Below are 12,281 nucleotides of genomic sequence, written 5' to 3' on the forward strand. Positions count from 1 at the left end.
ATTGCTTGTACAGCCCTCCCGCAGTGTCCGGAACAAGTATGGTGGGTCTGACACACCGGTGTCAATGTGTTCTTTTTTCCATTTCCAGGAGTGTATATAAAGGGTCTATACACAGAAAGGTAGTCTGAAGACAGTATTATGGAAAGGGGAAAGGAACTGGATTAAGATGAGATGGGATGTGATACTACGAGAAAAATTTGGCAGATCACTGGAAACTTAACTTGAAACAGTTGGAGCAGATGACATACTCTCAGAATTGTTATGATCCTTGAGAGAACCAATCATGAAAAAACTTTTTGTCTAACAAATATTTCTTGTCCAACAACAAATATAAATTCAGGGAGATGTATTGGCTATGAGAAGTAATCTTGGAGGCTTGCTAGCACCTGCATCCTGCTAATAGTGCAAGTGAGTGTGTGTGTGTGCCAAATGTAGTGTCACTGAGTGTGTAATTAAATCAACCGACAACTGTATCAGTGCAGGCTGGCCGCTAGGGGCCACCTCTAGGAAGCATGCACATGGCACGATCTCCACCCCGCTCTTCTATTGAAAACTCACACCTATATACAGGGTTATTACAAATGATTGAAGCGATTTCACAGCTCTACAATAACTTTATTATTTGAGATATTTTCACAATGCTTTGCACACACATACAAAAACTCAAAAAATTTTTTTAGGCATTCACAAATGTTCAATATGTGCCCCTTTAGTGATTCGGCAGACATCAAGCCGATAATCAAGTTCCTCCCACACTCGGCGCAGCATGTCCCCATCAATGAGTTCGAAAGCATCGTTGATGCGAGCTCGCAGTTCTGGCACGTTTCTTGGTAGAGGAGGTTTAAACACTGAATCTTTCACATAACCCCACAGAAAGAAATCTCATGGGGCTAAGTCGGGAGAGTGTGGAGGCCATGACATGAATTGCTGATCATGATCTCCACCACGACCGATCCATTGGTTTTCCAATCTCCTGTTTAAGAAATGCCGAACATCATGATGGAAGTGCGGTGGAGCACCATCCTGTTGAAAGATGAAGTCGGCACTGTCGGTCTCCAGTTGTGGCATGAGCCAATTTTCCAGCATGTCCAGATACACGTGTCCTGTAACGTTTTTTTCGCAGAAGAAAAAGGGGCCGTAAACTTTAAACCGTGAGATTGCACAAAACATGTTAACTTTTGGTGAATTGCGAATTTGCTGCACGAATGCGTAAGGATTCTCTACCGCCCAGATCCGCACATTGTGTCTGTTCACTTCACCATTAAGAAGAAATGTTGCTTCATCACTGAAAACAAGTTTCGCACTGAACGCATCCTCTTCCATGAGCTGTTGCAACCGCGCCAAAAATTCAAAGCATTTGACTTTGTCATCGGGTGTCAGGGGTTGTAGCAATTGTAAACGGTAAGGCTTCTGCTTTAGCCTTTTCCGTCAGATTTTCCAAACCATCGGCTGTGGTACGTTTAGCTCCCTGCTTGCTTTATTCGTTGACTTCCGCGGGCTATGCGTGAAACTTGCCCGCATGCGTTTAACCGTTTCTTCGCTCACTGCAGGCCGACCAATTGATTTCCCCTTACAGAGGCATCCAGAAGCTTTAAACTGCGTATACCATCGCCGAATGGAGTTAGCAGTTGGTGGATCTTTGTTGAACTTCGTCCTGAAGTGTCATTGCACTGTTATGACTGACTGATGTGAGTGCATTTCAAGCACGACATACGCTTTCTCGGCTCCTGTCGCCCTTTTGTCTCACTGCGCTCTCAAGCGCCGTGGCAGCAGAAACCTAAAATGCGGTTTCAGCCGAACAAAACTTTGGGTTTTTCTACGTATCTGTAGTGTGTCATGACCATATGTCAATGAATGGAGCTACAGTGAATTTATGAAATCACTTCAATCATTTGTAATAGCCCTGTACATGCAGAGCAGTGCTGACTGTGTTGTCACAAGAGGGTTATTTCGGTTATTGTTCAAGAGGTGTCTCAATAAAACCATATTTGTGTTATTTGGATCGCTTTTGTGTATTACTTGGTTACTATACTAGCAGACACATGTATTAACAAACATGAAAACAACTTGTATTGATCTCAAACTCAACTGAAAGATATACTGTTTTACAATAAACACTTTACTAATGACACTCTTATCTGTTTAATGGAACAATGGAAGAAATATAGAGCCTAGCAGAAGAACTTAGTCAGATACACCACAAAATTCAATTCATTGAAGAATACAAAACATCAGATTGAATTGACTATCTGAGCCCAAGATTCTGTAATAAAACCAAATGCATAATTTTCAGTAAGCCAACAAATATCAGCACTACCATTCATAAATCCTCTTGCCATATAGTGCGATATAAAAATACATCTATGTCTAATCATATGCTTAATGTCCAAATGAGTACAACTGAAATACATAAAGGATCAAAAATAATAAAGTCAGTTGTCTCTAATAATGCATACAATTCAGCTATAATAAATAAACTATCTCATACAACAGAAATAAGCCACCTAATTGCTGAGCAACCAGCCACAAAAAAGAAAATCACATTTGCAAATCTATCTTTCCTAGACATAAGATGTATGACAAGCCTTGCTTCTTCACCAACAATTAAATGCAAAATAAAATTATCCAAAGTACCCAAACTACTAAGTGACGATATCAAAAATCAGGTGAGCACAATCGTATTTGCAACTTGTGTCCAAGTTGGATAAACTGGTAGATGTTTAAAAACCAGTTGCAAGGAGTACATGGATGCTCTCTGTCTCAATAAGCTCAACAAATTGAGTTTTGTCACACATTTTGCCCAAGAAAGCAATTCTGCAAACAGCATATAGTAGAATCTACAGATACTTTATCTTGCTAAAAATTGTATACAACCTGACTTTCTTACAATTTTTATGAAAAAACCTGTAGCATTGGACTACCATCTGTGTGATCAGATAGAATGGGGAAAGTTCATTTTCCTACAGAACTTCCAGGGTTTACGAAGTCAGAGCAGCTAATCATCCACTTCCCATTCCCTCATCCTCTCTCCCCCTGCTTAACAGTATTAATATCTATATTACAAGCCATAACCTATCAAAGAATAATACTCATTTTCTTTTATTGCTTAAGTTTAAGAATCCTGCAGTCAACTGTTTTTAAAAAGAAACTAAAAAAAGTTACAAAAAATTGTAATATATAATTAATTTGTTTTTCATTTTATCTGGAAGTTCCTTGTTGCTGCTGTTCCTAAGGAAAGAGGATGGGAAAATTTGCTTTATCTTGTTACATCTTTCATTGCAGTATACTGTGTACACAACTGTCACAAAATGTTATCATTGTAGTTATTAGTTATTTTTACATTGAGATAAATATAGATCGGATATCCATATGGACCTTGCATACACAGACATGAAACAGTACTCCTTTCTTCCCTTCCTGGCACTCATACATTGTACTATGTCAGTTTTGTGATTACCAAAGATTATATGTAGGCCATACCTTCCTCCCAGGTTTATCTCTTACCAACCAGACATTAGTTGACACTGTCATAGTTTAGTACTCTCTTAAACATGTAACTGACTATAACGGATCACTAATATTTTCATAGCACCTAACACCATAACTATATTCCAGTTCAGTCCAGTAAATTTAGTAAAACATAAAAAATTGCATCCCTTGTTGTGTACTTATCATTTTTAATTTTTCCTAATTCATTTTTAATTTTATTGTATATCAGGTCAACCACACACTGCTTTTAAAATCATATAATGCATACAAGTATGTGTATTTAGAGGATTACATTTCGTAAGTTCAGTTTTTATTCTGACTTCTAAACAACCAATGGTTGCTCTATGCTTTATATTTTATGTCATATGTATTGTAGACCCTTGAGAATGGTTACGCAGCCAAAATTACACAGTAGTGAATATAAAATGATGATTTAATCCTAATAATGAAAGCTAGTGTAGCAAACTGATAACATTCAACAAAATCATATAATTCAGCTGTGAAACAGGGCAGTGTTTCAAAATCAAAATGGCATAGAACAAGGAAGTTGGAAGGAAATAAAGGAAATAATATTCACTAACAAAGAAAAAACCTTTAAGTTTCTTTATATTTTATTATAATGTGTGTGAAATACAGTACAAAAATATGTTATTTTAGTATTACATTGTACATTTAATCTTTGAATACCGTTGCTTTATATGAATGCACAGGTAACTGTCACTCTATTCCTGTGTAATCATTTGTAAAAATTCAGGAGTTGCATCATCATCTAGGATGTCTGAAATTTCAATATTGATGTAAGAACCCTGTTTGCATTCTTTCCCTGTCAGCCAGTATGTGTCCATAAGTCCTTTTCCCTGTCAAACAAACATATGTAAATCATCCACAAAACTGTAAATTGAAAGATACATTAGCAGGTCATAATTTGTTAGTTGAATATCATGAGTATTCTGATGAACATATACATCAAAAAAATTTTAAGCTGGCATGAATTCATAACTAAAGTGCCATGAACGCAATACTTAAGTGCTTATAATTATTATAAAATGACTTTAGAAGGAAATGATTACTATCAAATACATGTGGATGAGTGTGACTAGGGGGGATGAAAAAGTGGGGGAGTGTAAAGTATGAGAATGTACATAAGAGGACAATCCCACAAGTTATATTTTTTGGTATACAGACCACCACCATTTATTTTCTGCCATAATTACAGCATTGTAAATGTTGAAGAATGCCCAGCTTGCCACCATGTGCTACATGAAGTGATGAACCTTATCCTTTACCTCATCATCAAAGCAGATCTTCCATTCTGAAAAACGTTCCTTCAATTTAGGGGACGGATGGTAGTCACTCACTGCCAAGTCTGGACTGTATGATGGACAGGTAATGATGTTCAAACAAAAAACTTGCAGGAGATCAGTGGCTTTATGGTTGCAATATGCGAGTGAGCAGTGTTGTGGAGAGTGCTTATGCCTTTGCTCAACATCTATTTTCTCCAGTTCTGAATTGCCCTTCTGAGCTTTTTCACTGTTTCACTGTAACTGCCAGTGTCTATTGTTGTCCCTTCAAGCATAAGTCAACCAACCACGAGTATCCACCTCAACTGTCAACACACTGTTGCTGTGGCTTTACCAACAGCTTTGTTTGAAATTTCATGACTTGGGCAATGAGGGGTGCAATCACTGTTGTTTTGTTTCAGGTGTAAAGCAGAATGCTCAAGTTTTGTCACCTGTGGCAGCAGAGTCCAAGAAGTTGTCTTTTTTGTCTGTATAGTGGTGAAGAAATTCTCAAGAAGGATCAACTCATTGACATTTATGGTCTGTCAGAAGATACAATACCGATCTTGCACACACCTTCCAGCACTGCAACTTTTCTACTAAAATCCTTTGGCTATCCAAGGAACCAAAATGCAGAAAGCATCCAAAGTGATCCTCTGATCTTTATACACTATTTCCTTAATCTTTGTTAGTGTGTCTTCAGAAACTGATGGCCTACAGCTCTTTTTTTCCATTGTGAATTTCAGTATGACTGGTTGTAAACTCTACACCACTTGTAAACGTTTTTGACATCCACCCTTGACTCTCTATACATGTCTGTCAGTCGGTGATGAATCTCAGTTGGTTTGAGGCCTTTTGCATTCAAGAAATGAATAACTTCACGCTTGGCAGTAGCATTTAGCAGGAGCTCCATTTTGAATGGCTGCCAAGCCAAGATTGAGCATGCAAGTGAGGCATGCACAGACTTATTTGGGACTGGGGGAGCACCAATCACAACAGTGTGGCCAACAGTCACATTAGCAGTTTCTCAGTATCTCCAATGTTTTGGAGACCTTTCTTTTGGGATTGCCAGCATATAATACAGCTGTGAGACTTTTTATTGGATGCAGACTTTCAAAACATATTTCAAATTTATAAAAACAGTGAGTGGTGAGTAATCCACATATTAAGGTTTCTTCTCAATTCAATTACAGGTGGAATTCTTGTCTCTGTGTGAACTGTTATTAAATATATTGTCCCATACTCTACAACAACAATGTGAGGTCATCTGAAGAACATTTTAAATCCCACAGCGAAAATCTACCCTTGGAGTTATTTAATTTTCTTTTAATTGTACAACTGGTTGAAGGTCATGTGGGAATCATGCATAAGGCATTGCTCACAACAAGGGATGAAAATGATTGGTTCAGTCATCAAAAACACAGTGTATAAAAATAGAATTGTCAAACTACTTGATCAACCATGAAATACAGAACTACCCACAATAATTGGAAAATCTCATACAATACATTCCATTTCATATCATACGACACACCAGTTTTCATTTACAAATCATGTAAGCTGCTGTGCTTTCACACTTCCTAAGGTGCTCAGCTGTTTATGTTCTGACTGTTTGATTTATACCATTCAGTATTACATTGAAGCCTATGTAGCCAATGTCTTAAATTTTGTCTGATGATGGTCTGCTGGCCCAAACCACGAACATGATTGAGGTAAACCTTTTATTTTTTCAATCAAGGCATAACAACTGCTGTAGCTCCTTAGACATTATGTTTAAAATTATTTTTCAAACTAGCTGTTGATATTTGCATGAAAGATTTTTTTTCATCCAAGATATGCTTAAATATTAGCAATTTCTATTAGGTAGCAATCACTCATAACTATATCGTCTGTGGCACTTCATTGACTACAACTAAGCTATTAATATTCTGAGACCGATAGTTGCACTACCACCAATAATTTCTTCTGGGCCAAAAATAATACTGCCCATTTCCAGAGTGTCATACTATGATGTGCACTATGCTGTGGGCCAAATGGAGCATAAAAAAGTAATGTGCTGCATTTTCCAGTCAAGTTCACAGATCTGTTCTCATTAACATTAATATTCACATTAAAGAGGCCTTAACTTCAACTGTGTATAAACATCTGATGATTTTCTGTGTAATGCTACATATATACTTAATTATTAGACATACAATAGCTGAGTAGTATATGGGAAAGAAAAGTATATGTAATCAAGATGTAATTCTCATAATTATCAGTCTTGTGTAGCTAATAACTGGATTGCTTATGTTCTTCACAGTAGTGGCCTGCAGTGACTTCTGCCAGTCATCATATACTTTTATTTGTTCCACATCCCTGAAAGTTAACCTCGTTTGAATGAATGAATGAGTGAATTAAGTAATTAATCAGTACTGCTGTGATTCTATAGATCATTGTAATGAAATGCATTGTATTCCACCAATCTGGACATAGTTCTGTGTCTGGTCAGTGTGTGGTAAATACTGCTACAAGTGGCATTAATTTACTTGCAGACTCAATATAAATCTTTATATGGATTCAGTCAGGCAGCAGGGCCACATGGGGCATGTGTTTTAGCAGTTTGATATGTTTTTGAAAACCACTGGTGACAATATGTTGGTTATTACTAACTTCACTGTCAAACACTGTTGCCAACATATGTTTAGACATTTCCCATCCATTGGCAGCCATAATGTATGATTATAATTTATTTAGGTTTTTGAAGGGCTCCTGTGCTAGAATTTGTGCAATGTGTTTCCAATATTTGTGTATAATTATGGTGCCTGCATGCCCACTACAACTGTAAATGACATCATCATTCTGTCAACAGTCTCTGCCAACCACAGTACACAGCAGTAGCATCATATGGTGCAACATAACAGGCAGTCTCAGCATGGTGACACATATAGTATGGCCAGTCAGCACCTCTCCTAGATGGCACTCATACCATGAATTCCTTTACACTTCTGCACATGACATTCAAATAGGCCAGTCATCTGCCACTACAAAGAGTGCTGAAACCAGGAACTGTTTGATGTAAATGCTGAACGATTCACAAGATGACATTTGCAGGCTGAGCGCATGATTTAAGTGATCACATGTTGACACTGGGCCACCTGTCACCAATTCCTGCAGTTATCACCCAGTTCCAGTAGTTTTTTAGTTCTACAGTTGTCTAAAAGTTATCTACACTTCTGGGCAGTCAAGTCACTAAATAGTTTATACCTAGTATCTAACATCATTCAGTGTGATTGTCCAAGTGTTTATCTACTGAGAGAGTGAACTTGCTCTCTCTCCATACTGAACTTCAACCAAATTAGTTAGTCATCATCTACTGTGCTAGGTTTGCTTAGGTGCAGAACCCTGTATCAGTACCACGCCTCTTCTGGAAACCAAATCTGAGAATATTTTGATGTACCTTCTGTCAATAAATAATTGCTATTGTTTCTCATGTGTAGCTTAGCGATTTTGTTTTAGAGATATTGTCCTGTAAAGAGTTTGGAGTTAGTGTGCAAGCCGACCTCTTCTATTTAGTTATGGAGATCTATGGCAGGGGGGTTTGCTTCCTGCTACCTTTATGTTGGGTTTCTACCTTTGGCGGACAAAATGTTCAACAATAGAACTTTTAAATGTTGTCTTCTGCAAAATCTTACTTGCAACAAAGTACAGAAAATAGTGAGCTTTAAAATTTCAATGTTATTGTTCCCAACTTGTATCACTTCAAGTTTACAGTCTTCTCTAACAAATATGAAATTTTGATGAGGAGTAACTGTCCATAAAACTTGGGCTCAATCATAAACACTGATTTTACCATCAAGATGATGAATTTAAGTTCATATATTGACCCTTAAAGTCAGAGGATGTCTAAACCCCAGAACATATGCAGCATCATTGAGCATGATGTTAGAACTCACAAACCAACTAAAAACAATAAACATGTTACAAGTGAGACATACTTAAAATAGAAGTAAACATGAAAATTCTGGCAGATTGAAACTGTCTATATGACCAGGGTTCAAACCTGGAACATTTGTCTTTCACTGGAAAGTGCTCATCCAACTGAGCTACCCAAGCATGACTTACAACCTGTCCCTACAGCTTCAGTTGTGCCTGTATCTCATCTCCTAGCTTCCACACTACACAGGAGTTCTCCTGTGAAACTTGCAGTTCTAGTACTTCTGGAAGAAAGGATACTATGGAGACATGGCTTAGCCACAGCCTGGGGGGCTGCTTACAGAATGTGTTTTCATCTGCGACAGAGTGTGCACAGATATGAAACATTCTGGCAGATTAAAACTGTGTGCCAGACTGGGACTCAAACCTGGGACATTGGCCTTTTGTGGACAAATGCTTTACCAACTGAACTACCCAAGAATGGTTTGACTCTCAGTGATAGAACTGAAGGTACAAGAACGGGTCATGAATCATACTTGGATATCTTAGTTGGTGAGCACTTTCCTGCAAAACCCAAATGTCACAGGTTCAAGTTCCAGTCTGGTACACAGTTTTAACCTGCCAAGATGTTTCACATCAGCACACAGCCCTCTGCAGAGTGAAACAAAAAAAATGTGGAAAAAAGTAAACATATTTATCTGCTGTTTGGAATGTCTACACATAACTAATGCAGTTTACTTTATGTGGTTGGTTGTCCAGTTTCTCATTTCACTTTACTCCTTGTAGATCTATTTGTTTCATCTTAATTCTTAACTTTTGATCTCATGAGCAAGTTATTTGACATTTGAATACCATCTCTTAATTTAATGCATGTATTTTCATAATGTGCAACTTCAGCAAATCTCTTAGTTGTTATGGATATTATACAAAGTTTTCTTTTTGTTTACTGGACACTTCATTCCATGTCATAAATTTTGGCTTCTACCACAAGATTATATAATACAGCAAAGGAAGGACTCCATAATGAGTGAGCAGGCAAAAGTGAAGAAGAGACATGTGATTTGAATTGTATAAGAGAATACATACCCATAACAAAATGAATGTATTTAGTGATGACTATAGGTTAATGTTTAGAAATAGCTATCTAACTAGAAAATCTGACATTAAAATACCATCAAATATAGAATGTAGTTTATTCATCTCAAATCTTTGCTTCGTAACTGTACGTTATGAGACAGATAAATTGTATTCGAAGTTCCATGATATTTTAATGTCATCTTTTTAGTTAGATTATGAAAGCTATTTCTAAACATTAACCTTTAGTTGTCACTAAATACATTCATTTTGCTATGGGTATGTATTCTCTTATACAATTCAAGCCACATGTCTCTTCTTCACTTTTGCCTGCCTGCTCATTATGGGGTCTTTCCTTTGCTGTATTATGTAACCCTGTGTTATGGATTTCGATCTTTTGTCTTCCAAAAAGCAATCTACAGTTTTAATATTCAGTAATTTTCATTCCTAGTTTGGTTTCTCTTCATTATTGTTGTCATCATTAACTTTATCCTTTGCTAAAAGACGGCATGGCAAACTTGTTCATGCCAAAAAACATCATCAGTTTCAGTTGGGTGAGACTGCAGTCATGTGTATGAGTTGCGTTTGTGTGACTGTGTGTTTCTATGTGTGTGTGTGTGTTTGTGTGTGTGTGTGTGTGTGTGTGTGTGTGTGTGTGTGTGTGTGTGTTGTTGTTGTTGTTGAAGGCCTTAATGGCTGAAAGCTATAATTGTGAGTCTTTTTGTTGTCCCTATCTGTGATTTAGCATCTCTGCTATACGGTGAGTAGCAACTTTCCTTCTCATAATATTGTTACATTTCATCTTCATTTATTTGTTTTACTCAGGAACGCAATGCCGTATGTGACCCAGGAACAGTGCCACCAATTCTCATTGTGCCTATGAGTCAAGGTTCCGAATTTACTTCACTCTCCATGTTGTATCCTTACATTACCGGTTAAATGTTAGTAGCAAACTATATTTTAACCTAGTCTTCTCTCATTTATAATTCTGTTGTTGCTATTAGAATCCTAAAAGCACTGTCAATTATTCATTTGTTTTATTACTTTAGGCCTAATAATCTAAACTGTTTTAACAACTTACTACACTCAACCTAGTCAACGGCTATCCCAAGAAAAACAAATACTTTCAATAGGTTTCACTTTTCCTTTTTCTACATCTGTTATTCAAGCTGTACATTGAACAAGAAGTAAAGGAAACAAAAACAAAAATTTGAAAGGGAATTAAAATTCAGTGAGATTAGATATAAGCTTTGAGGTTTGCCAGTAACATTGTAATTCTGTCAGACACAAAGGGCATATGACTTGGAAGAGCAGCTGAATGGAATGGATAATGTCTTGAACAGAGATTACAAGCAAACATTAACAGGGTTTCCACAAGTTTCCCCAAGTGAAATTCCCTGATTTCCTGACAAGTTTTAGCATTACTCCCCAACAAATTTTGAGATCTCAAGGGTAAGTAAAGACATAAGTTAACAAAAATGTAAGGATTTCTGTATTTCTACTCCATTTGAGAAAAAATCTTAAGTACTAATATCAACAACTTTTGTAATGAACTGCTTTCAGATGGAGAAAGCAAGTCAAATGGTACATGTGTTTCATTAGGACCACTGTTGTCATTTTATTTCGATAAAACGAAACTCATTTGGAGACAAAAACATGCAGTTCCTTGTAGTCGCAAGGCAGATTTAAAATACCTTCACTGATTTCAGAAATAACATCAGAAAAATGTAGGTGTTTTGAAGAACTGTATAAGATGGGGAGGAGTTGTGTACCCAAATACTATAGGTGACCACCAATAAAATGCTGGTTCTACTATGTTCACTATTGTCAGTTATTACTCACTGTGTTGAGTCCATTGTTTTACAGGTATTGTGTGATTTTTCTTTCAAGTAATATATGAGCACGTAGCATACAAGCCACCAGTGACTGCCACAATTTTCTTATTTTTACTGTCCATACTTTATAATATATAAACTGCTTTCGAGGTGCCAAAATGTACTAGAATAAATAAATTGTCTATAAAATGCCACACTGTACAATGTACTTGCAGTGACACTGTCACAATTCCTGAAATCTCTCAACCATGGCCTCTGGCCTGCCGAGGAGCACCGCAGTCCCAAGTCCATGGATAAACCATGAAAATCCACTGAATTATGCCACACACAAACAGACCTGGCCTGCGGGTAGATTGGTGAGACTAGATCTGACGGACTGGGCTTACACAATATTGGGAAATTGGCTTCAGATTGGCATGTCTGATCCATTAGAAATAGTGACAGAAATGGTCTGCAGTCTTGGCCCATCATGGAAGTCCATGTCACAGACACCATATTGATGAAATGAGAGTGCAGTGATCAATCCATGCAATAGATAACCTGCGCAAATACTCTGAAAATCAGTAGTAATGAGGATAGGTAGCAACTCAACGTAAAGATGATCGCTGAGCCACAGATAGGAACATGGAAAAGACAACCACAGTCTCACAACTAAATTTTCGGCCATAGCCTTCGTCAGAAAACGAGA

General features: G+C 37.2%; 1 protein-coding gene across 1 annotated transcript in view; it reads right to left on the reverse strand.

Annotated features, from left to right (window-relative positions):
* Positions 1-4,181: 4,181 nt before the first annotated feature.
* LOC126174745 (atrial natriuretic peptide receptor 1-like) overlaps positions 4,182-12,281 on the reverse strand; it is a 381,570-nt gene continuing 373,470 nt past the window's right edge. Inside the window, exon 12 of the mRNA XM_049921065.1 lies at positions 4,182-4,346. Within this exon, the coding sequence (XP_049777022.1) occupies positions 4,212-4,346 (135 nt within the window). The 3' untranslated portion in view covers positions 4,182-4,211. The remainder of the gene's footprint in view (positions 4,347-12,281) is intronic.

Source organism: Schistocerca cancellata, chromosome 3 (genome assembly GCF_023864275.1).
Source record: "Schistocerca cancellata isolate TAMUIC-IGC-003103 chromosome 3, iqSchCanc2.1, whole genome shotgun sequence".
Lineage (NCBI taxonomy): Eukaryota > Metazoa > Arthropoda > Insecta > Orthoptera > Acrididae > Schistocerca > Schistocerca cancellata.